The following is a 26,870-nucleotide window of genomic DNA, read 5'->3' on the forward strand; positions in this document are numbered from 1 at the left end:
TAAGGTACGGGTTAGTCGGGTTCGGGTTATTCGGGTTTCGGGTTTGTAGGGTCGGGTTAATCGGGTTAGTCGGGTTGAAGTTGAAATGTAAGATGAATTTATGTTGTGTCATTTTAATACATAATCCACATGTATAGGGACTTAAAATGTAAAGTTGGTATTGGATATGAATTTTTGGAGTTTCTTTTACCATATTAGTAATATAAACAATAAATAAAATTCGTAAAATTGTTATAACACAACCATACTACATTAAGAAGAGAGGAAAGTTATGCCATTTTAAACATCTCTATACATAGTAATTTTTTAATTAAGAAAATATGTATTAGTTGTAAAATCTCATGGGATCTTGAATTCATGTCATTCAACGCAGTAAAAAAAATTTGGTAATAAATTCTTAATCGGGTTATTCGGGTTGACCCGAAACCCGAATTGTTTTGAAAAAATCAACCCTAAACCCGATCCTAATAATAATTCGGGTTAACCCGATTAAGAGTTCTGACCCTATTAAACCCGACCCTAATTACTTTATTCGGGTTCGGGTCGAGTCGGGTTAATCGGGTTCGGGTTTTTTTGACACCCCTATCTACGACGATAAAATCAAACATGTTGTTCCATTGGTTCTCGATCCGAACAAGATGAATTATGACATATGGCGGGAGTTATTTGAGACTCACTGTATAGGCTAGGTAGTTGTCAATCACTTAGATCCTCCAGAAAAAAAACATGTTACTTCTTCTGATAATAGTGAGTGAATGGGATAGATTGGATTCCATTGTCAAGCCATGGTTGCATTCTACTCTCTCCACGTCTCTTCTTCAAATGATCTTTAAGAAAAAGGTTATTACATATGAAGTTTGGCGAAACATCGAGAAGGTTTTTCAAGATAACAAAGTCAACAAAATTATCCAGATAGATAATGAACTCCGTAACATAACTATGGGTAATTTTACTATTACCGAATACTGCAATCGTATCAAAAATCTTGCAGACTTTCTTGATAACATGGATGCTAAAGTACTAGGGGCAAATCTTGTAGCATACACTCTAAATGGGTTACCTCCAAAATTTCGATATATTGCAACATCCATCAGCCTTCGACATCCTCTTTCTACGTTTTGGGATACTCAATCAATCCTTACAAAAGAAAAACTCTAGATAAAACAAAATTAAGCCCAATTGTCGACTCAAAATCACTCCGACAACCTGTCATCGCCGACTATTATTGCCACTAACGAGACTCACAATAACAACTACAAAAACAACTACAACTTTCGAGGAGGCTGTCGTGGTGGTAAAGGGGGCCGCAATCAGCATGGAGGCTGTGGAGGAGGTCGAATTGGAGGAAGGAACAACTCCACAAGTCATGGCGATAGTGGTGGTAATTTTCAAGGTGGCGGAAGACAAATCCACATTGTCAACAATTTTCAACGAGGTGGGGGTGCTTGAGTTTTTGGCTGGTATTAGGTACCATATGATATTGGTCCATCGCAACAACAAAGCCTTTTACCAACACCTCATAATGGGCCACAACAACAGCATGTCCAACAACAAGTGGGTCATCAGTTTTTCAGCACTCTAACAGCATCCCAACTCCACCACAACAAGTTTTTCAAGTTTCTCAACCCAATGGCCTATTAACGTCCCTGCCGAGGCTACCACAATCCCGCAAATGTTGAACTCTATGACATTAAACAACCCAGGACAAAGCGGATGATACATGAACACATGCACTATGTCCCATCTTCATTCCGATGCAGGTATACTCAAGCTTTTTTTAGATAATAATAGTAATTATTTATCGTCGGTTTTAGTTGGTGATGGGTCAACCATACCTGTTACACCCCTTAATGCAGCCTTAATCTTTAAAATGTTTTGACTACACGTCATATAATTAAAAATCTCATTTTAGTTCGTCAATTTACTCGTCAAAATATGCGCTCTATTGAATTTGACCCGTTTGGTTTTCATGTTATAGACTATCAGACAAAACAAACTCTAATGCGATGTGACAGCACCAATGACCTTTATCCCATCACCACTCCTACTCATCAAGTTTTTTGCTTCTGTTGCTCAGTCCATTTGGCATCAGCGTCTTGATTACCCTGATCTTCACACAAACAACTAGTTGATAACCATTCTAATTCTTTTTTTTTCTATAAAGACTCTATCTTACGTCATGCTTGTCAACTTGGGAAACATGTTAAGTTGCCATTTAGTTTTTGAAATTATGTTCCTCATTTTCCATTTGAAATCGTGCACTATGATGTTTGGACCTCTCCGATTGAGAGTATTAGTGGTATTAAATATTATGACATTTTTTGGATGGGTTTCCTCATTTTTGTAGGTATATACCTTACGTCCCAAATATGAAGTGTTTTCTAAATTAATGCACTTTTGTTCATTTGTCAAAAATCAATTTTAAATTGACGTTAAAATCTTTCAATGCGACAACGGGGGTGAATATGACAACCATCCTGTTCATCAATTGTGCTATTAAAATGGAATTCAAATGTGTTTTTCGTGTCCTTACACATCTCAAAAAATGGTAAATACGAACGCATGTTTCTCACCATTAATAATGTCATTCATAGTATTTTGTTTCAGGCTCATCTGCCTCCAACTTATTGGGTTGAAGCTCTTCACATGGCCACCCACTTACTCAATATCCTTCCTACAACTACTATCCAAAATGACTCTCCATACCATAAACTCTTTCAAAAACAACAATCATACTCTCACCTTTGCGTTTTTAGATGTCTTTGCATTCCTCATATTGTTACCCCTCATAAACATTCACCAAGATCTACACCATATGTTTTTCTTGGGTATCCTTCCAATCACAAAATGTTATAAATGTCTCAATTTGGATATTCAAGAAATTATCATACCTCTTCATGTAGTCTTTGACGAAACCGTTTTCCCATTTGGATTAATGACCCCAAATGCCGCACCATCATACTCTTTTCTTGAATCTAGCAATTCCATACAATCTTCACCTATCAATCAAAGTCATTTAAGGGAGGTGTTCCTCACAAAACCTCCCCACTTACTCATCACTCTATTTTCGATGAGATTCCATCCATCACCATTCTTCGCTCATCGGAACCCAACCCTACCACTCTTACATCCTCAACTCTCTTGCACCTTCATTGCCGATAACTCCTATCTCTAAGTAAATTCCTTCAAATACCTCCACTCCATGCCAACAACTCGAGCCACATGTTATCACGCCTCCTTATTTAACCTACACATAACCCCAAGGGAAAACACATAACCAACCCTAGATCTACTACACTCCTTCTTCCTCACAACCCTTACCCACTGGGTGTAGTATCATTAGATGTAACCGAAATGATGAACCTCAACCGCTAACAAAAACATCCTTAGAATGGCTGAAGACTATGATCTCACACCTTGATTGAAACCAAATAGATCCCACCAATATGAAAATAGCTCGATAAATCTTCCAAATCCATTAGAAATGCTGTCAAAATCTAGTCAGATCAATCCATATACAAACCCTACCGACAAGACATGCCAAAATTGGATTTTGCACAGATCCCAAGCCAAACCTGAAGAACTCCACAATGTTGCCCCGATATCGGAACTTCAAATAACCAAGAACATCTGCCAAACTCGATCCTACTAAAAATAATAATTTCACAACCAACCATTGAGGGTACCCATACCCAGAAACCAAAATATACAATGTACAAATTTTGACAATAGGTTTACGCACCATTAAACTCTAACTGATACAACTCTAAACTTCCAAAGAACCTCTACTATTGAAAAAGAATGAAAAGACCAAAGATCGAGAGTACATTGACAACTAATTCATTGATCCAATACACTACTAGACAAATCCCATGAGGGACTAAACATACCACACTCTGAAACTGATCGATTGATCAAAAACTACCCAACCTAGACTATAGATATCAATCTATACAACAAGCGGGCAAATCCCTTTAACAATCGATACTCAGCCTGAGCGACCCAACCGCCTCTTGACGTATTCATCGACATTCCCAAAGGATCCCCTAGCTACAACGATCTCCTTGTCCAATAGCTTCTTTCCGCGAAGACGACTCTTGCATTCCTTAGCACATACATCTGATGGAAACTTGCTCTGCACCGCATCTTGACCAAAACCTGAACCAAAGTCTCGCATAACCAAAATGAAAATCCTTATGTCCCATTCTTTTGAAACCATAACTCGAACAAATCGCTGGTCCTCAAAACAGAATATCCAGCTCTCCCCCACTTAGGGTTCGAACCACCACCAACTGACGTTGCAAACAGACCAAAAATCAAACTGGCTTACCTAGATGCATAACATTCCTGATGCTCGGGATATATAATACAATGCAAGATGATCATCTAGATAAATACCAAGAAAACTCAAAGAGATTCCAAATATCAGATGGAGACCTCGGGAACTCCCCAATCATGGATACCTCTAACATCAAGAATTCCATGCAGATGCACAACTGAGAATTTAGAAAAAAGAAATGGATCACTACACTCCTCGCCTGCAAACCCCAACAATCAATTCATCGCAAGAATCATTCATAAATATAAAAAGGCATCATTCTCGTAGTCGGGATATGTCAGATACAACAAAAGTTGTCGCTCTCCATTCACTTCCCTGATCGCCTGAAACCATCAGGTAGCACCTGACCTGCCTATATCCCAAGAAGCATACCCTTTTCCTCACCTCAAAGCAACCATACCACAAGGATCCTCTTATGTATTCCAACACCGCCATACTGCCGCCAAAAACTATAGCCATATACCCCCATGTTGGGTCTACATACGAACTATAAAATCACATGTATGCTCTCTCTCTCTCTCTCTCTCTCTCTCTCTCTCCTCTGAACACGGAAACTGGAAGAACATAGCTTCTATTGAAGATAGCTACATTCCAATCTATTAGCCAATCACTCAACCTCCGGCTAGAATCCTCGAGCCGATCATAACAATTTCTTCATTCTTTAGTCCCGTGACTCAACTGGCACTACTATCGAGTAAGGCCCTCGAGACCTCAAAATCAACTAACTCACCTAGGTATGCATCATTCAAACCCAAACTGATATAGCCACTACAGCTCAAACAATCACCAAACTCATCCTCAGCCTAAACAACCATAACCAAAAGATCGATAGATATAAAAACACCATCACAAATCATGGTACCAACAATGTCATCTACCCTCAACCAGCTCCTAAGAATCCTCGTGACTTCCCTCGATTCGAGTATTGATCCTATGCTTCCAGTAGTATGGGCCCATTACTACCTTCCACACTTATCAATGCTTTCCTCAAGAATCATCCCGAATCCTCTAAGTTACCTCCTCATAATGATACTACCAAAGCTAAACAACTCACCATGAGTACTATACACACATTACCCTGCCATCAACTAAAGACACACATTAGCTTCAGTTAACTACTTCGTGAATACAATCACATGCAACATAACTTAAATAATATTATATAAACAGACTCAACCCTACAACATATGGACTCAAACAAGAGTTGCGCAATAGAGTCAAATCCTCCACTCCAAGATTATTTAACCTTTATAGTATGTGATTTAACGTATTCATTTAGTAGTTAATTAACACTTGAAAGGGTCCTAGTAAACATCAAACAAAAAACATTTGAGCATAAAATATCTATAGGAAATAAGGCATCATAATTAAGGAAATTCTATCATGCAATTCTTAAAGATTCCTAACCTATAACTAGCATACAGTTCTATAATAATCATCATAAGCCTTAACAGTGTGGGTATCTTGAGGTACACTTTCTTTTTTTGGCTAATCGTACACATCTCATCCTTCTTTGGTTACCTTTAAAAACAATTTAGAAATTTTTTACAGATCCTTAATTTGAGTCTGGACTCACACGAATGCTCATCTAATTCTCTCAAACCAAGGCTCCGATACCAACTTGTAACATCTCGAAAATCAAGGTAAAATTTTCACTTTTCAAAACCAAACCATAAAGCATAAATGTTTACAAAACTTAGTTTCCAAAATTCATTTCGCAAATCAGAGTATCCTAAGCCTTCGCATTGCCCTAATCATATGACGTACTTGAAACATAAAACTTAAACTGTAAGCCAAAGCTTAGTGAGTTTCCCCAAATACCACACAATAGAACATATACAAATAATACATACTAGGTCCACAACCTCCCGGTTGGATTACCCCTGGGCCACAACCTTCCTATTGGATTGCCCCTGGTTCACAACCTTCTGATTGGATTGCCATAAATATTGCATACTAGGTCCACATCCTCCCAGTTGGATTACCCCTAGCCCACAACCTTCTAGTTAGATTTCTATACATATTGCATACTGGGTCCACAACCTCCCGGTTAGATTACCCCTAACCCACAACCTTCTGGTTGGATTGCCTGAGTTTGTTGATTGGTAGCATAAAGCAATACAGTATCAACCCAACCACACTACATCGACATGTATAATGGATAAACCACATACCAACAAACAGATAAACATGCAGATCTTAACAGATCACTACAACATAGCAACATTCTAAACCAGAATACATAATATACTCGGCCAAAATTGATGCCTTTGATCCACAAGTACAGTGAGGAAAACTCACCTTGCAATCTGAAAAAATAGAAGAAAAGAACACTGCCTCAAATGCTAACTCTACAGGTCACATGTACAAAAAACAGTGACCTAAACTCAAACTACTACTCAAAATACCCAAAATACCCGTAAGTCAACTTGGTCAAACCCTTGGTCAAAGGTCAAAGTTTGCCAAAAAATTCAAAGAAGGTAAAACTGACCGAGTATGCCCCACGTACTTAGTCTCTATGTAGAGCGTAGTAGAGACTTAGCCAAAAACATGGGACTCTAACCTCGTATGTGCAATGTACCATTTGGTACCCCCAATGTACTCCGCTTAGGTCCAAATCTTCTTATTAATTGCTTATTCCTTAAAGACCTTTCATCAAAATTCAGATCTAGACCCAAAACATCGTTCTAAGTCATAAAGTTTCCACCTTTAGGACTTTCCATGGCTAGTAAAAGTCCAAAAGCTAAAACCCTAATTTAATAATCCATTAAGACATCATAACTCTTGTATGGATGGGATAGAAGAACCAAGATCACATTTTTATGGTTCCTAATAGCTTCATAATGGATAAAGTTTCCAACTTTATCCATTAGGATAGTCCTAACAACCAAGATTTAGTTTAAGTCTCAAAGTGACCAAAACTGCGTCTTTCTCAACTTAATACATTGATTCTAAGTCTCCAACCTTCAAATTTGAATTAGTATGATGTTTAGATGGATAAAGTTTCCAACTTTACCAATAACAAGGTCACAAACTTTCAAGATATTAACTTTATGCACTAAAGTGACAACTATGAAAATTTAAAAGATCTATGAAAATAATGAGCACGTTTGAATCTTTTTACATGTAAAGGTCCAAAAATGATGTAATTTTGGTAGATCTATGCTTGAATCCTTCTTCCATACACATTGCCACTACCTTGTTCTTCAAGATCTCACCTTCTAATGGAGAATTAAGCTCATAAATGATGCCAAGGATCAAAATAAGTTAGAGGAGGCTAGGGTTTCGAGTTAGAGGCTCAGGAGAGTGGAGGTTCATGATAGGAGGCACTCCTAAAGGGTTAGAGACATTAAATAGGGCTTAAAACTATGGAATTAGGGTTTTAACATTGTGGCGGTACGCCTAATATACCAAAAGTTACACCCAACATAACACCCTAAAAATGCATCCCTTCAGCCTAGTACGCACATCATACTACCCAGTGTACGACCAATGTACTTCCATACTTTCTTTTCTAGCTTAACTTTAAACAACCATAACTTCTTTGTTTCAACTTTTTTTTCGACGTTCCTTATATGCACGGAAATGTATTGAAGAGCCCCATAATCCTATCTAATTACTTTTGACCCGACACATACCGAACTAAAACTCTTAATTCATGAAAGAAGTCTGAAACATTGTTTTTCCCATTTTACCCTATGACTCTAAAACACAAACTAAGAGTTTGGGTTACATAACCAATATTATCCACATCCAATGGGGTCTAAACCCAATTCCTTGAAACCCAAGGCCTTCACTTGATCCATTTATTGTCCAAAATACTGAAATAAGGACTTTTCGAAAAAGGATTTTACACTTATTGGGACACAACTTGTTGAGTTTATCATCAAAAACGTCAAAATACCGTCTCTCGATCTAGTGCAGAAGCAGAGTATCGAGGTGTTGCCAATGCTGTTGCAGAAACTTGTTGGGTTCACAATTTTCTTCTTGAACTACACTACTCTCCACATCGGGCTAGCATTGTTTATTTTGACAATGTGAGCGTAGTGTACATGTATGCTAACCTGGTTCAACATCAACAAACAAAGCATATTGAGATCGATTTTCATTTTATTTGAGACAAGGTTGCCTCCAGTCACATACGAGTCTTACATGTGTCATCTTTTTCTCAGTATGTTGAAATATTTACCAAGAGTCTTCCACGAACCACAAATCGAAATCTTTTGAGGTAAATTCTATTTTTTATTTTTTAGTGATTATTTCTTAGTTCTTCAAATTTTTTGATATTTGATATTTTTGATAACCAAACCCAAGTCCTGAAGGTTAGTAAGAGAAACTTACCAAAAGGTCATGGGTTGGATCCATCTCCCAATTTGATCATAAGCTCTTGGATATAGCCTCTATAAAGGAACTATTGAGGTTTTACTGAATAAAGGTAAGTTGTTATAATTATTCATTGAATTTAAGTAAAACCATCTTTACATTATGATACTGACATGTGACACCAAACATGATTTCATAATGTTATGATTTTGGGTTTCTTTTAATCATCCGTAGAATCATTATCGACACCTAACTTCCTTATCCAACTTGTTCCTTTTTACCGCAAAGTCCAAGTAAGTATCATGATTTAAACTTTCTTCTTTCTTCTACTTTGTCTTTAAACACTAACAAAATCAAGATGGTTAAATAGGGATTTCTCAAAAAGGTTTTCATTATTTTTCTCCTATTGAAGGTTAAAAGATTTGGAGAAATGACATGAAAGTTGTCACTCTTCAACAATCAAATGTCAAAGGCCGATATTACATAATAATCAAAATCGTTAAATAGATTTTATAAAACCAGGAATTTCTTTCGTGAGGGGCTTCAACAATCAAATGTCCATTTTTTCTTATATATGCGATAATTTGTGCATTTTTGACACTAATTATACTTTTAATTCATTGAAACCTCCGACTTTATTTCGTGAGGGGCTTAAAGTTGTTGAATCATTTGACCTTTACATAAAAACCATTTCATAGAGGCGTCACATTGATCATGAACTAAATGGACATAAACAAGGAATAAATAGCCATGACAGCACTGATGATGTTTCTAGGTCATCAAATCAAATGGAGGTAATCAACTAATTACCAGATCTAGTTTTCGTTTCATTAGATCATGCATAATATCGTTAGATCTGGTTTTCGTTTCGTTAGATCATGCATAATATTGTTTTGATGCCTTTTTTGTTTGATAACAAGACTCCAATTAATAAAACATTTGGTTCTCACTTTTAAAATGTGAAACAATTATTAGCATATGAGAAGCATGAAAGAGAATATTATTACCCTTTAAACATTAAACCCTCGAACTTTTGATTACATATAATTGTGTTGGTGTTTGATGCAGGGGGGAAATATGTCATTTGCTGGAGAAAATGGTAAGGTTTTCAAAATTCGTTTTAATTTTGTATACTTGGGTTTCATTAGTATTTCTATGTATGTTTTGGTAGGAAGAAACATAAACAAAACATGACAATGGTAGACTTGAAGAGGATGATGGTGAAGAAAGTTTTTTGGAAAATGACAATAGTGAAAAAACATTAAGGCTACATGGCCCCAAGGAAAGACATTTTCTTTCTAATTTATGTTTTGAAGAAAAAGAGTAAAATCGAATGTTTTAAGTAGACCCTTTAGGTATGTTCTAATTTTCCTTTTTGTTTTAAAGCTTTAAGCTCAATCAAAATTACCTGATGGTTGTGTGTTTTATCTTTATGTAACAATCATATTTTGATAAAGTTCTTCCATATTTACATGAAGATTTTGACAGGAGACCATCCATATGTATTATTAGATGCAGATGTAGACCATCCATATGTATTTTTAATTTCTCTTTCATGTTTTACACAATTCTAGTGTTTTATTTCATATTGTTGCATCTGTTGACCATCCATACTTTAGACAATCTACAGACGGATTCATGATAGTCTAGCTTCAATACCTACTTCCAAAGTATTTATCGACTGTGGATGGTTTGAATAACCTAGTTATTCTGGAAGTCAAAACATGCAAAGTGAAACATAATAATAATCGAATCCAATATGGCGCCACACTTTTGAGCATAAATAAAACTCATTTTGTTTAGTCACCATATTGATTACACATTATTCATTGTATAATATTTCGGATAATCAACTTATTACTTGAATTATAACAATAGTTGTCATATGCTCCAAGTATGCATAGTCTGTTTTCCTATGGTCCATACTTTGTGAAATAGATCTATTGAAAAACATTTCCAATGATACTCATTTCACAACTACTAATCCGTATCGTTAGTGTAAGAACATAAAATTATCACCATTACTAGAATATGTTAGATTCTAACATTCTATGCAATTATCCTTTTGTAATCTTATTGCACAAAAGTCACCAAGACTTTGCGAATGAAATTACAAAGTGCTCTATGTGGGATTGTTACAAGACAATTCCATATATGTGAAGTCTCACATTCAAAGTATATTCCTTTGAACATCCTTCTTGCATAAAAGTTTCTAATCTAGACATAAATTCTTAACGTCCAGCTCCCAATATGGAAACATTTCCATATTTGCCGTATGACAACTTATTGTGAATAGAGTCTTATCTATTTACAATAATGTCGATATGGTCCATTCATTACTATACTTCCAACTGCACCCAAACGACCAATCCTTAGCGAACCTTAGATTGTCATTGATAGTTGTTCAATTATTTTAGTCAAACCGGTTCTAATCCCTTTTCCCTCTTAATGCCCTAGGCATTTGGAAAATTTTAGAACGGTCGAATATTACAACATATTCAATCGATCTGATACCCAAAGCGTATGGGATGAAAAACGTGATACTTTATCAGTTCCTTGCTATAATATTGCCATATATAGAATCCTTTTAAGCAGAATCTTTTCAAAGAAAATTCATATATGTCCTTTGACTAAATTTGATTAAAATTTCTCGATCCAAGCTTTTATATTTTGAAACAAAGTATAATATTCTCTCCCTTATATAACAAAACAACTTTTCAACCCCTACAACTTTGCAAAGTGAAACTTTTGTTTTCTACAATTAATATTGCTAGCATGCAACACTAAAAATAATAATCATGCTCCCACTAACATGATAATTATATCCACACCAGCATAACATTTATGCTCCGACTAGCTTTGACACATATTCAGAAAACATTTGGACTTCTAGAAAGCAATACTTATTGACTTCCAAAGTTCATATTTCTAATACGATATGCTTCGATAAGCATTTATCTAAGCTTTTCAACCTCATACACCTTTCCTTAGATAGCTTATATGTGAGTCCAATGTTGTAAAAATCCCGACTAGGTCCCGATTAATCCCTAGGCGCTACTCAACCGATTAGAGGGCGCCTAGCGATTAATCCCTGCATACACAATGAGTGAAACAGTAGAACTCGATAAAATTTTAACACTTTGAAGAAGTTATATCTCAATAGAAACTATTTAAGGTATGATTAGTCTTTTATTAATCATAATAACGTATTTTGTTATGATATTAGTGGTATTTATGAACTTTTATATGATATTATTCATATTTAATTATTTAAAATTCAACAAATTAACAATTAATGGTCCTCGATTAATCCCCAGATTAATCTCTGCCTAGCCGATTAATCCGTTAACCCTAGTCCGCCGACTAGCTAACGTCAAACGATTTTTACAACCTTGTGTGAGTCTTAATAATTTCAGCACTTATAGCAATAAGTCTTAAATGTTTAAACTAATTGCCAAATCTCACAATTCAAACTATGAAGAGGGATACCGTAATCATAATCGAATCTGATAATGCAATTTACACAACATCTAACTCCTTAAAATCTTCCTAGCGAAAGCGTTTCCTCATAATCATTTTCATGAAGGAGAGAAACCTTATGACACTTAGATTTTTTGGTGTATGTGCTCTTATCCATGTGAATTTGTCATAACCATAATCATAAGATAATGTTTGTGACAAATCCAAACTCTTATGGACATAACTTGTTCACTCTTAATTTCTTGCCATCAAGGGTCCCACAACTGCTTCCAAGTTATTTAGCAGCTCACCTATACTAGTCAATGTACTTTCATTGAACAAGGTGCTTGCCTTTATGTAGTTTATTGAGAACTCGTAGAACTCATGTACATAAGTAACTTTACTGTAACAACACAGAAACAAGAACATGTCAGCACGATAGGTTACAAACCTCAAGTCATGTGCTAGTGTCTAATAGTTTTTCTCTTGATTAGTTCTTGAACCTTTTCAAGATCATTTAGACTCCCACTATCCTCTTGATATATAAGATTCTCTTGTCAAGAAACATTTCTTGACAAACAAATATTCAAGAGTTAGTGTGGATTCTTATCAAGACACACACTACACACAATTGGTATCAGTTGGTCTTTGTCTTATCCAAGACATCACAATTTACCAATTTCAAACAGGCAAGAGTAAAAAAAAATACTTCACATTTGATGATTATTTTAGAACTTCTTAAGATGTGTCACTTAAGTCACAATCTAGGAGTATCACTCTAAGACTTGATTTTGGAACGAAGTATGACTCATCCTTTTGATTTAACCATTTCAACAATTTTTGATTCCTCTTCTTAGCCATACTAGTGCACTAAGGTGCCCTTAGAGGATCAATTGTGACATGGCTTCACAATCAATGAGACGATCATAAAACATGATACTCAAGTACTCTCCCCTCTTTTCAGATTGGAGAAACTTTTATCTTTCTGCCTAATTGATTATTCATTCTGCCATTCATTGAAACTTTTCAATGATTCAGAATTATACTTAATCTTGTAAGCATAACCACATTTACTAGACTTTTAGTAAATCATGACGAATAATCTTATTGTCATTTGTGGTGGACTTGACCAGTGCACAACATTGCGTACTAGATCCTTTAGTCCTTCACTTAACTCACATACTTGTGTGAGTAAGGAATTAGTCTTAATTTGTCAAGTACCGAGATTTCCATACATCACATGATTCAAATCATGTGATTCCAAGTGTAACAGCCCAAAATCTCAAGTATTGTTAAATTGCATTTTGGGGTGTTTTAAAGGGGAGACTCGGCGAGTTGGAGCCAGACTCGCCGAGTAGGGTCGCAGATTTGGTCGCGGGTTCGCGACTGGACTCGACGAGTCCAGGTATGGACTCGGCGAGTCGACGCTGTTCAGCAGAAACCCTAGCCGTTTCGTATTGGGTCGTATTTAAGGGTTGTATGTCGTCATTTCACGTCTTTTGGCCGATTGTGGAGAACCCTAGACGACTGTGGCATTTGGAGCAAAACTTGAAGGCCATTATTGACCTTGAAGAATTTGTTAAGCAAGAAGAAGAAGAGTTTTGGCCCAAGGAATATCAAGAGGATTGAGTTCTGAGGTTTGGAGACACAGAGAGGGTGTTATTCAGGTAATATTTCGAATTATCCTCTGCTATGTTGATGTGTTATGGAATTAGGGTTTATGAAACCCATTTGGAGATTTGATGGAGTATTATGTTGTTATACAAAGGTTTCCACCCTAGTAATAGGGTGATTAGAGGTCCAGAAGTCCCATTGGTGTGTTTTTCGGGAATATACGTATCTCAGGAAGCAGTTGGATCGACTGTATGGCGTGGACTCGCCGAGTCGGATGATCAGACTCGGCGAGTAGCTTGAAGATTCACTGGGACTCGCCGAGTTGGTTCTTCAGACTCGGCGAGTAGAGTCGGGGTGGCCCCGCGATTCTTCCAGGAGTAACTCGTCGAGTCAAAGAGGATACTCGACGAGTAGAAGGGGACTCGTAGAGGATTGAAGGACGACCAGACTCGCCGAGTCGCCTGGGAACTCGCCGAGTCCAGTCGAGCTGGCATTGGACTGTTGACCAGAGTTGGCTGGTGTGATTCTTAGGGTTGGTTAACGTGGGAGATAGAAGTATTATTAAGGGATGTATGTTGTTTCAGGGAGCTTGTAGCTCGGAGGATCAAGTGCAAGAGATTTCCGGAGTTGCTATCTTCCAGTGTCCGCGAGGTGAGTCTTCTCACTATACTTTACCCGGAAGGGTTGACTGTGAGACCGGAAGGTCGTATGTGTTATATTTATGCTATGACTAGAGAGGTCGATGCTTTATATGTGATGTATGCTTATATGCGATGTATGCTTATGCGGGCCGGGAGGCGAGACTTTATGTGACAGAAAGAACGGTATGATGTATGACTTATGTGTTATGTGCGTTATGTTACATGTGTTATGTTGATATGTTATGTGGACCGAGAGGTCCTGGCCGGAAGGCGATATGTTATGTGGACCGAGAGGTCCGGGCCGGAAGGCGATATGTTATATGGACCGAGAGGTCCGGGCCGGAAGGCGATATGTTATGTGGACCAAAAGGTCCGGGCCGGAAGGCGTATGTGCGTAAGGTATATTGGGGAACTCACTAAGCTTCGTGCTTACGTTGTTTATGTTACGTGGTTTCAGGTTCTTACAGTAACGCGGGATGGCAACGGTTCGATTGTACACACCGAGGAAAGAGTTGTAATTTGGAGGATCCTGGTTGTCTATTCAAATGGAAATGGAACTATGTTTGTAATTCGAATAAGAATAAGATTTTAAAACAAGTGTTTTAATATTAAATTGATTATTTAAATGAAAATTTTGATTTTGGAAATCACGGTGTTACAAATTGGTATCAGAGCCTTGGTTTGAGGGATTCGGACGCGCCTACGGGTAAATCTGGACTCAAACTGAGGAAGTAAGAAAAAGTTTTCCAAATAAATGGTTTCCTAAAAGTGAATAAGAGTTCAAAGAGAAAGCAAGAAAGAGCAGTGTGTACAATCAGCCAGAGCCAAACGGTGATTTCCCAAAATACTCTTACTTTGTATTATGAAATATCTATTATGCACTTTACGAGACATTATTGCATGCAAGAGACAGACTAGGTATTTCATATCTTAGGACTAGAGTGGCCTGATTTGTGATGCCTTAGTCTAGGGTTTGCCGTTATATGTGCGTTATGCTTTTGTGTGTATGTGATGAGCGAGAGCATCTAGTTAGGACGCTCAAGGGGTAAAGCTACGGGGTACAGAGGTACTTCCGAGGATGAGCCGAGAAGGTGGAGCTACCACAGCTAAGGAGTCCTATGTATGCTTCGATGCTCGAATGCTGCTTGCTTCGTGCTTTGTGGAGTTCTCGATGATGGGAGACAGCTACTAAGTGAGTATGACGATACTCAGGAGGTAGATGTTTGGCATCATTAGGAGCTCTTCAGCAGCTGATGGCAAAGAAGTGGGAGGACGGCGGAAAGGGCTAGAGATTAAACCTAGCCAAGATGGGTGCGCGGGTAGAGTAGAGGATTTCGCTGGGGAGCGAGCATGCAAGATGGGATTGGTGAAAAGAGCAGGTTGATCAGCTACTTAGGAACTCTGGGATGGTCCGTGTGGAAGTATGGGTAGATGTGGCAGGTAGTATGGGCCCGTACTACTGAAAGCAGAGGACCCATACTTGATACAGGGAGCATTCTGAAGGTCCTAAGGAACAGATTGAGGGGTGATGTTATGGTTCGGATACCATATTTCGGAGCGGATACAGAGTGATGTTATGGTCAGGGCACCATACATCGGAGCAGATGGAGATAGATGTTGTGGTTCGAGTGCTATACATTGGAGTAGGTTGAGGAATGGTGCTATGGTTCAGGTACCATACACCGAAGCATGTTGAGGAAGGATGTCATGGGATGAGTACCATGATTCGTAGTGGATGATGCTTGTGGCTATCTTGTTATCCGGTTATCGATCGGACGAGCACGAGCGAGCGGGATGCGAGGATTCGCGAGATCCTGCGTGATGAGGTTGCAGCATTGTTGCGGGCTGAGTCGCCAGAATTATTTGGGTCGACCAGGACCACTATGATTGAAGTAGTTTGATGAGCGATATGCGGCTTTCGCAGAGACGGCTGCCGCGGCGGTTACAGCGGCTGTAGTATCGGCAAAGAAAAGAGGCTAGTCGGGGTTTTCGGTATCGGGACTTCTATTATGCGAAGCCTCCCACATTCGATGGAGTTCAGGACTCGATTGTTGCTATGAGATGGTTATCAGACATGGAGGGGTGTTTCTCCACGAGTTTATGCTCTGCCGATCAGAGGGTGGGGTGTACTCTGAACCTATTGAGGCTCGGGACGAAGGATTGGTGGAGGTTGACCACGAGGTCATTTTCCGATGCGCAGAGGGTTGCGGTTTTATGGGATCAATTCAGAGGGATGTTCAGTACTCGCTATGTTCCGCGAGATGAAAAGGAAAGATTGGCTCGGGAATTCCATGAGCTGAAGCAGGATTTGGAGTCGGTGACTGAGAGCACCGAGATGTTTATTGAGAGGGCGATGTTTTGCCCTGAGTTCGCTTCGGAGCAGGCACAGATGTCCCGAAATCCGAGTATGCTCAAGAGGGGGAGTATCAGACAGTTCGTGTCTGCGCAGAGACGCGAGACCGTGTTGGTATCGCAGGAGGCCGCCATGTGGCGTGAGTTAGAGGTTGAGTTGCAGTAGCGTGTGATGAGGCAGGCCCCGATGCAGTCGCAGTCGGCGTCGAAACGGTCCATGACCGTAGATGTTAGAAAGGGGGGATCGGAGCGGTCACATTTGTGGGAAGTGTGAGGGGGATGGCACCGGAGCTTGTTGGCCCAGTGGTGCATGCCGCAAGTGCGGAAAGGAGGGGCATGGTGCACGGGATTGTCGGCAGTCAGTGCCAATTCGGGATTCCAGGATTTGTTAACAGTGTCGGCAGGTTGGACATTTGAGGGTCAACTGTCCACAGCTTTTGCAGGATCGGTGCAGGCTCTAGCACCGGCCACCTTGAGGAGTTCAGGAGGAGGACAGGATGGAGTAGGGCCCAAGAGCTCAGGGTCGTGCTTATCGGCTTGCGGCAGAGGGAGACGGAGCAGTGCCGGAGGCAGCTGCGGGGATGATGCTCTCTTGATGTCTTGAGTAGCTTGCGTTGATTGTGGCGTATTGTTTGTGCTGGTGTCTGGCGTGGATTCGATGCGGTATTCGTTGTTTCGCGGGATTGGCATGGTTATGGATTGGTGCTTCAGGTTTCGTTTTGGCATTCGTTGTTCCCTGATGGTTGGGTATGGTTACAGTCTGGTGTGTTAGTGCCGGTAACTTTGTGCGGTTTTCGATGCGATATTCAACCTTTGGCAGATTGTGCGTTTGGTTATGGGTTATTGCTTGGGAATTCCGTTGGTCATCGTTCGTGAGGGTTGATAGTGGAGGTGCGGCACTGGGTTGAATGACGGGTAGCATCTGCAGTTGTGGAGTGGATAATTGGAAGATCGGATTCTTTTGAGCGGATTGATCAGGGAGGAGATGTGTTTTTGCTGAGGGTTGCTTACGCTTGTGGGAAGCAGTCAGTGGGTAAATGTTCTCCTTGTGCAGGATTGTTCTGAGAGGTCGTTAATGACGATCGGTGGCAGTTAGTCAGTGTCTTAGTGGGGGAGAATTAGAAAATTCTCCGGGAGATCGATAAGTATGTGAGGGTGCTTAGCTGCCGGGATTCAGCAGTGTTTGTCAGCGCAAAGTATAGGCCGACGAGAGCGAGTGTTGGATATGCAGGGCGAGATACAGACCTAGGGCATTTGATTGTGGAGGCCTGAGAGGAGGTCGGGATCGAGCTTGAGTAAGTAACCGGAAGTTTGCGATCAGAGTATTGGTACGTTTGGGGTACGTGATGGTTGTACTGCATTAATCCCACGGGATTATGTTGTGCATGTTTCTAGAGCTGGAACCGGAAGGTTCCCAGAGTTAGAACCTGAGGGTTCGCAGAGTTGGGTGTACGGACCCACAGAGATATAGCCTCGAGTGGCTAGTATGTGTTATGAGAGTCGGTCCAGTCATACTGGAGACTCTGTTGGTATTGCTGGATTAGTTTGAGATTTGCGGATCACGTATGTTGCAGTGTGATTGCATAGGAAGGTCTGGCCCTGGGTTGTTGATCTTGTTTAACGGAGGCAGTGATTTTGATGAGTGGAGAGAGTGCATGGGATTGAGAGTCCCTGCAATGAGAACCAGAGTATGTGAATAGCAGTTACGCAAAAAGGGTGGTGTCGCTTGGGGCGAGCACCGTGGAACCGGTTGGAGTGGCGTTATGTTCAAGAGAGTTCCGTGGAAAAGGAAAAGAGGAGGGTATGTAACTCCGAAGGGGGTGCAAGTTCACGAAAGTGAAAGCTGCAGAGCAGGGTTATGGTTAAAGTATTTCGAGTATGGTTGAGCATCGTGTTCGCGGCAGTGGAATAGGAACTCATCCGGTTGGGATGTCTGTTGAGGCTCAGAAGGGATGCATGGAGAGGGAAAGTTTTAAGTTCTCAGTGTGGATCTGATTAGAGTGTAGGGTGGATGTGGTGGTTCATCTGGGGAGATGTTCGAGGATATTATCAGTGTATCGGGTTTTCAACCTGCGGGTGTTGGGATTAGTTCAATATGTGTATGTGATGGCAAGAGGGAACTTGTGAGAGTTGATCTGCGAGGGAGAATGGATCTCTCAGTTGGTCCGGAATGGGCAAAGTGGGCTTTGGATAGGGGATCCGGTGGTTCAGGATTTCCTAATCCTTATGGGTTGAGTGATCGTTGGGATTTGGAGCAGAGTGCATCTTGGGTAATTTCCGATTTCAGAGAGAGATGGACAGTACAGAGTTTGGGCTTCAGTCGACAGAGCAGACTCAGCAGGTTAAGGAGAGTAGTGATCGTTTAGAGTTAACAGGAAAGTGATTCAGGTCAGCGACTTCGTATTTCTGTCGGGGTGCTTCGATGTAGGAAGAGGGGTAAATGGGGGGCCCGGTGTGTTGGGTCTTTTCGTGGAGGTGCGAAGGTAGTAAGGGTCGCCTATCGTTTAGAGCTGTCAACGGAATTGGGTCGGATCCATGACACTGGTATGTGTCGCAGTTGAATAGGTGTATAGCGGATGAGTCAGCAGTGGTTCTACTAAAGAACGATTAGGTGGATGCGAGCCTGTGTTGCGTCGGGAGGCCAGTGGCCGTCGGAGGTTGGAAGATCAAGATTCTGAGGAACAAGGAGGTACCTCTGGTATTGGTTCAGTAGCGACCTCGGAAGATATCGGAAGTGTTTAGGGAAGCCGAAACGTGTGATGCGGGAGCAGCATCCGGAGCTATTTTCAGAGTGAGACTTCGAGGGCGAAGTCTAATTCTAGTGGGGGAGAATTGTAACAGCCCAAAATCTCAAGTATTGTTAAATTGCATTTTGGGGTGTTTTAAAGGGGAGACTCGGCGAGTTGGAGCCAGACTCGCCGAGTAGGGTCGCAGATTTGGTCGCGGGTTCGCGACTGGACTCGACGAGTCCAGGTATGGACTCGGCGAGTCGACGCTGTTCAGCAGAAACCCTAGCCGTTTCGTATTGGGTCGTATTTAAGGGTTGTATGTCGTCATTTCACGTCTTTTGGCCGATTGTGGAGAACCCTAGACGACTGTGGCATTTGGAGCAAAACTTGAAGGCCATTATTGACCTTGAAGAATTTGTTAAGCAAGAAGAAGAAGAGTTTTGGCCCAAGGAATATCAAGAGGATTGAGTTCTGAGGTTTGGAGACACAGAGAGGGTGTTATTCAGGTAATATTTCGAATTATCCTCTGCTATGTTGATGTGTTATGGAATTAGGGTTTATGAAACCCATTTGGAGATTTGATGGAGTATTATGTTGTTATACAAAGGTTTCCACCCTAGTAATAGGGTGATTAGAGGTCCAGAAGTCCCATTGGTGTGTTTTTCGGGAATATACGTATCTCAGGAAGCAGTTGGATCGACTGCATGGCGTGGACTCGCCGAGTCGGATGATCAGACTCGGCGAGTAGCTTGAAGATTCACTGGGACTCGCCGAGTTGGTTCTTCAGACTCGGCGAGTAGAGTCGGGGTGGCCCCGCGATTCTTCCAGGAGTAACTCGTCGAGTCAAAGAGGATACTCGACGAGTAGAAGGGGACTCGTAGAGGATTGAAGGACGACCAGACTCGCCGAGTCGCCTGGGAACTCGCCGAGTCCAGTCGAGCTGGCATTGGACTGTTGACCAGAGTTGGCTGGTGTGATTCTTAGGGTTGGTTAACGTGGGAGATAGAAGTATTATTAAGGGATGTATGTTGTTTCAGGGAGCTTGTAGCTCGGAGGATCAAGTGCAAGAGATTTCCGGAGTTGCTATCTTCCAGTGTCCGCGAGGTGAGTCTTCTCACTATACTTTACCCGGAAGGGTTGACTGTGAGACCGGAAGGTCGTATGTGTTATATTTATGCTATGACTAGAGAGGTCGATGCTTTATATGTGATGTATGCTTATATGCGATGTATGCTTATGCGGGCCGGGAGGCGAGACTTTATGTGACAGAAAGAACGGTATGATGTATGACTTATGTGTTATGTGCGTTATGTTACATGTGTTATGTTGATATGTTATGTGGACCGAGAGGTCCTGGCCGGAAGGCGATATGTTATGTGGACCGAGAGGTCCGGGCCGGAAGGCGATATGTTATATGGACCGAGAGGTCCGGGCCGGAAGGCGATATGTTATGTGGACCAAAAGGTCCGGGCCGGAAGGCGTATGTGCGTAAGGTATATTGGGGAACTCACTAAGCTTCGTGCTTACGTTGTTTATGTTACGTGGTTTCAGGTTCTTACAGTAACGCGGGATGGCAACGGTTCGATTGTACACACCGAGGAAAGAGTTGTAATTTGGAGGATCCTGGTTGTCTATTCAAATGGAAATGGAACTATGTTTGTAATTCGAATAAGAATAAGATTTTAAAACAAGTGTTTTAATATTAAATTGATTATTTAAATGAAAATTTTGATTTTGGAAATCACGGTGTTACACCAAGCATCTGTCCAATTGAAATTTGGGCGATGGGAATCTTTCCTTACTTAGAAAAATTATGACACTACTATAAATAACATAACCAAGAATCACATCCACTTAATATTGCTTATAATAGAAACACACAAGCATCAATTTCCACAAATGACATTGCAAGGAGATATAAATAAGACAAAACTCAAAATTTATTTTATTTATAAAAGGTGTGGAAAAGTTATCCTTATAATGCAAATTCAAATGAAAACTATGCCATCTCATATTCCTAAGCAATCTATCATAACTCTAAGCAGCGGCTCAAAGATCCAATCATCAAATCATGCGATCGAAATCCATTTCTTCGCGATCAGACTCAGCTCACTTCTTCCTTTAAGCTTCCTTTCATTTCTTCGATCCTAAAAAACATCAAAATGTAATCTTATCACATCACATATTCAGAATATAAAATAGGAAACCTAATAGAGTTAGATAGTGGATTTTACCTGAAGCAGAGTCATGTTGGATTAGTGTCTAAGTCCATAACTATTTTGGTATGTACTTGACCTGTTTATGAGCATGGTCCTTTTGGGTTGCCTTCACCATAGCAATATGTAGGATGAATTAAGGAGAGAAAGGTTTAAATATGATTTATTAATATATTATGAGAATAATATATTAAAAGAGAAATCATATTGTTTAATTAATATTAGTCAAGAATTAATTGATAATTAATTTTGTGGCTAAAAGAGATTAATTAAACTAAGGGGACTGATATTATAATTATAAGATAATTACAAAGTTGGGCTAAGGATCCATTAGATGGCAATGGACGAATTATATATGGAGATCCATAAAGAAATCGCCCAAGAGCCTTTTGGAATGGTCCATGGGTTGCTTAGGGCTTAAACAGTCAAATTAGGGTTTACTAGCTTGATAACCCTAATTGCCTAAGTATATAAAGGACAACCTTATGGCCCCAAAAACGTGGTGAACTCCTAGATTAGGGTTTCTAGACGTTTTGGGCAGCCTCCTCTCTTCTCCTCTTCATCTAAGTTGCTTAGTGGTGTTTGTGACTCCATTAGAGGTGCAACACTTGAGGCACTAAGCTTTATGAAGCCAATCAAAGCAAGGAATTGATTGTTATTGCTATATAACAATCAAAGGTAATTCTCTAAACCCTAATTCAGTTTATTATATGTTAGATCTAGGCTTTATAGCTTTGGATATTCAATTGCATGTTCATTAGACAAACTAGATCCAAAAGCTATTAGGGTTTGCATGTACACCATAGGATTGATGTTTTGCTTAAAACCCATCAAGTCATACATCTTGACTCTCCCATCTCTTAGATCTCTTAGGTAGTCTGGGCAACTTCGTAACCAATGCCCCCTCTTTTGGCAGTAAAAACGTATGGATTCTTCTGGAATGGTACATGGGACTATCTCAGACTCAGCGTTTCTCTTGCGTAGAAGAAACTTTTATGGGCTTCCAATGTTGCCATTGCCCATAGAAGGTTGGGATATTGATTTTCCAGACAAATTTGCTCGTCCAGTGCACCAAATCATTGCTGATTCAGCAGCAATAAGCAAATAAGTCAAATCAATGAGGGTCACGTCGTCGTCTATAGTACTCTCTAATGATCTCACTATATGATTCGAGAAGTGACAGAAGAACCAAGTCAACAACCAACTTCCTTGAGACATCGACACCCAACATTCCCAATCTATCAATATGTAACTTCATATCCAAGACAAGAGCACATACAACCTTTCCATCTACGTGTTTCATTGCCAATAGGGCTTGAGTGACCTTGAACTTTTCAAGCCTTCGAACACATGGGTCAGGGAAAACAATAGGAGGAGGTGGGGGGAGTGGAATGATATCAAGTTCCTCGATCGAATTGTGGAATATCATCTTCATGAGGAAAACTTGTTCCAACGGATTTAGGAAGACCATAGTTTTTAGACTTTGACATCTACAAAATGGGAGAAAATTCAAGTTAGTTGATTGGAATCCTTGATATAACGCCCAAATGAAATATCAAGGCTAGGAACCAACATAATATTCTACAATTTGGAAGAGGGATGCCATAATCCAAATTGCAAAATATTTGAAGGTAGGTAAATGACGATTTACCAATTTCCACCATCAAAAATGAAAATTGAAAATTTGGTTTTAAATGAATTGAAACTCCTAGATCTTTTGAGATTCATTGAACTTTTCAATGGCATGTTTAAATCTTGATTGTGCCCTTCATGTTTGCGACTGGGATGCCGAGGATCACAAACAAGGTGTGGATAACCATGCAAATATACTTGGTACCCTCAATGTCACTATCACCTAATCAATGTGTCGGTTAACCACACACGCTCCATTGGTCTATGACAAACATCGAGTCACCCTTTTCCATCCTTTGTCAGTCCCAAATCAGTGTGTCGGTTAACTACACATGCTCCACTAACGACCAACAAGGTGCAATGTGCAATTTCATGGATTAGCACCAACTCCACATTTTTCCTAAAGTAACTAAGATTTGGGAATTTATAAAAGTGTTTAGTTACTTTGTACTTCATTATACTTATAATGGAAGGTTGCATCCTATCCTACTCGTTCGGATAACGACTCTCCACTAGTCAAGAGTGTAGTGGGTAAGAGTGGATACCCAATGGCGGTCATTTTACAGGCCGCTTCCTTAAACAACCCTTATAGACCAGCTTCGTGAATGAGGCCTACTAACGGTAAGACTGACATTTTACTTATATATATATATATATATATATATATATATATATATATATATATATATATATATATATATATATATATATATAATATTAAACTTTTAATTATATATAGTATAAGGGTGTATTTTACACTTTTAAAATACTATGTGGTCTAATTTAATAAATTATACCTTGTAATTTAATTAAATATAAACTATATCATTATGGATTTATTAACTCTTTTTTAATTATACACTTAATTAATTTAATAAAACCATAATGGTGAAATTTGAACTTTTCAAAAACTACGGTCTTAGAATTTAATATTTCAAAATTAATACCTTTTAATTTAAATTTTAAATTACAAAACTTGAGGACAAATTTTGAAACCTTTCAAAAATATTAGAGTTTAACTATTTAAATTTCAAAACTAAAACTTTTGAGTTCAAATTTAAACTATAAAACCTAAATGAGTAAATTGAAACTTTTCAAACTTACTAGGTTAAATATTTGACTAATAATAATCCTATATTATCCATATTTAACCAAATCCATCAATTTTGATGATGATAACCATTCCAAACTTAAAAAATCAAATTTAGGCAAGAAAAACGAGTTTTGGCAATTATCCTCAACAAAATATGACAGGAAAATCGAAAAATCCTGCAACGGATCCATGGACTCGTCGAGTCCACAATGAAACTCGTCGATTCCATTCATGGACTCAACGTTTTTGCCAGTCAGAAAGCCTAAATTTTAATTTTCAAGCAAGCAATGAACAAGTAAGCATCAAATACATCAAACAAATAGCCTAGGCTCTGATACCACTAATGGGTTATTAGCACTACATCAATCCTATGGTGTACATACAGACCCTAAAGCTTTGGATCTAGTTTGTCTAATGAACATGCAATAATCATCCAAAGCTCATAAACCCTGGATCTAGCATATAATATTCGATATTATCATAATAAAAGGGTTTGGATCTTACCTTGATTGTTATGTAGCAATAACAATCTTAATTCCTCTTGATCTTGACTTTTGAAAGCCTAGTGCCTCTAATATTGCACCTCTAATGGAGTCACAAACACCATGAGCAACAAGATGACTTAGGAGAGGGAGGAGAAGCACCAAAAATGTCCAAGAACCCTTAGAGATCACTTAGCCACATTTTTGGGAGCCTTAGGGGTCTTTATATATTTTTGTGGGCTACTAGGGTTTCAGGTGAAACTCTAATTCTCTTCTTAGGCCTTAAGCAACCCATGGAGTTCCCCTAGAAAGCCCTTGGACGAAAATCATATGGGCTTCCCATAGATTTCTTCCAATGCCCTTTCCATTAGGAATACATAGCCTAATTGAAACTATCATATAATTGCAATATCAGTCCCTTTTATTTAATTAATATCTTTTAGCCACCAAATTAATTCTTATTAATTCTTGACTAATATTAAGTAAACAATATGATTTCTCTTTTAATATATTATTCATATAATATATTAATAAATCATAATTAATCATTTTTCTCTTTAGTTCATCCTATCAGTTGCTATGGCGAAGGCAACCCAAAAGGACCATTCTCATAATTGGGTCAAGTACATACCAAAATAGTTATGGGCTTAGATACCTAATCCAACAATATGGTAAGGATATAAGAAGATCAGATCATGGATCAACAGTCAAAATCGATGTCAATGTTATGCCAGATGGTAAGACTTATTTTAGCAACTTTTACATTTGTTTTGATGGCCTAAAGCAAGGGTGGAGAGGGAGCTGTAGAATAGTAATAAATTTAGATGGGTGTTTCTTAAAGGGTTTATGTTCAGGAGAGCTAATATGTGTTGTAGGAAGGGATGCTAATAATCACATATTAACAATTGCATGGGCAGTTGTATGTGTAGAAAAAATTGGAAATGGTTTTTGGAAAATCTAAAAGATGACCTTCATCTGGAGGATGGTTTTGGTATATCATTGATGTCGGATCAATATAAGGTATGCCCTATACTTTCAACTTGTATATATTTCACATTTAGATTACATTATGTCTAAAATATCACTGTTATTTGATAGGGGTTGTTAAAGGCTGTCAAAGAAGTGCTTCCTATTGCTGAACATAAGGAGTGTGCATGGCATATTGTTGCCAACTTTAGGAAAAGATTCAGTGGTGTACACTATCAGACCATGTTTTGGAAGGCAAGCAAAGCATCCACTAAGCCTTTATTCAATGCTTCCATGAAGGAGATTCAAGTTCTTAACCCTGTAGTATATGATTACATTATGGAAACAAACCCCAAATCATGGAGTAGAGCATTCTTTCAAGAAGGAAAGATGTGTGATGCCGTGGAGAATGGATTATCTGAGAGCTTTAACAGTGTCATCAGGGATGCAAGGAAAAAGCCAATCATCACCATGTTAGAGGAGATTAGATTATATGTTATGGAGAGGCTATACAATTTGAAGATGACAGGTAGTTCATGGCCTAATTACAAACCTTGCCTATCAATTACACTCCTACTAAATAAATTGAAAAGAGCTTAAAGGTACTTTCTAATATTTACTTTCTTACTCTACCTTACATACAAACTTATGTGGTGGCTCAAATAGGTATTGGCAGGTTTTACCAAGTGGCTTTAACTAATTTGAAACCAAAAACCTGGCAGAATCATATGTTGTAGACCTGGACAAGAAGACTTGTACTTGTAGAGTATGGAAACTTAATGGGTATGGATGTGTGCATTCAGAAGCTACTATATCATATTTGAATAGAGATGTAGCCAATTATGTTGATCCAATATTGTATGATGCCTTCTACAAGAACACTTACAAATACCAAATACGTGGGATGAATGGTAGCAACATGTGGCAACCTACTAAGTTTATACCACTCTTATCACCATTGAAGAGAAGAATTCCAGGTAGACCAAAGGTAAACAAAAGAATAGATGTATTAGAAAAGCTATAA

The 26,870-nt window shown here is 39.1% G+C and overlaps 2 protein-coding genes across 2 annotated transcripts; both read left to right on the forward strand.

Annotated features, from left to right (window-relative positions):
• Nucleotides 1-726: 726 nt before the first annotated feature.
• Nucleotides 727-1,158, forward strand: LOC111887043 (uncharacterized). The gene has a single exon (XM_023883265.1). The coding sequence runs from the start codon at nucleotides 727-729 to the stop codon at nucleotides 1,156-1,158; it is 432 nt and encodes a 143-aa protein (XP_023739033.1).
• A 157-nt stretch (nucleotides 1,159-1,315) lies between these two features.
• Nucleotides 1,316-26,870, forward strand: LOC111887046 (uncharacterized). Its single transcript, XM_023883266.1, has 4 exons — nucleotides 1,316-1,460; nucleotides 25,845-25,900; nucleotides 25,979-26,375; nucleotides 26,569-26,870. The coding sequence occupies exons 1-4, from the start codon at nucleotides 1,316-1,318 to the stop codon at nucleotides 26,868-26,870; spliced, it is 900 nt and encodes a 299-aa protein (XP_023739034.1).

This window comes from Lactuca sativa, chromosome 5, assembly GCF_002870075.4.
Source record: "Lactuca sativa cultivar Salinas chromosome 5, Lsat_Salinas_v11, whole genome shotgun sequence".
NCBI lineage: Eukaryota > Viridiplantae > Streptophyta > Magnoliopsida > Asterales > Asteraceae > Lactuca > Lactuca sativa.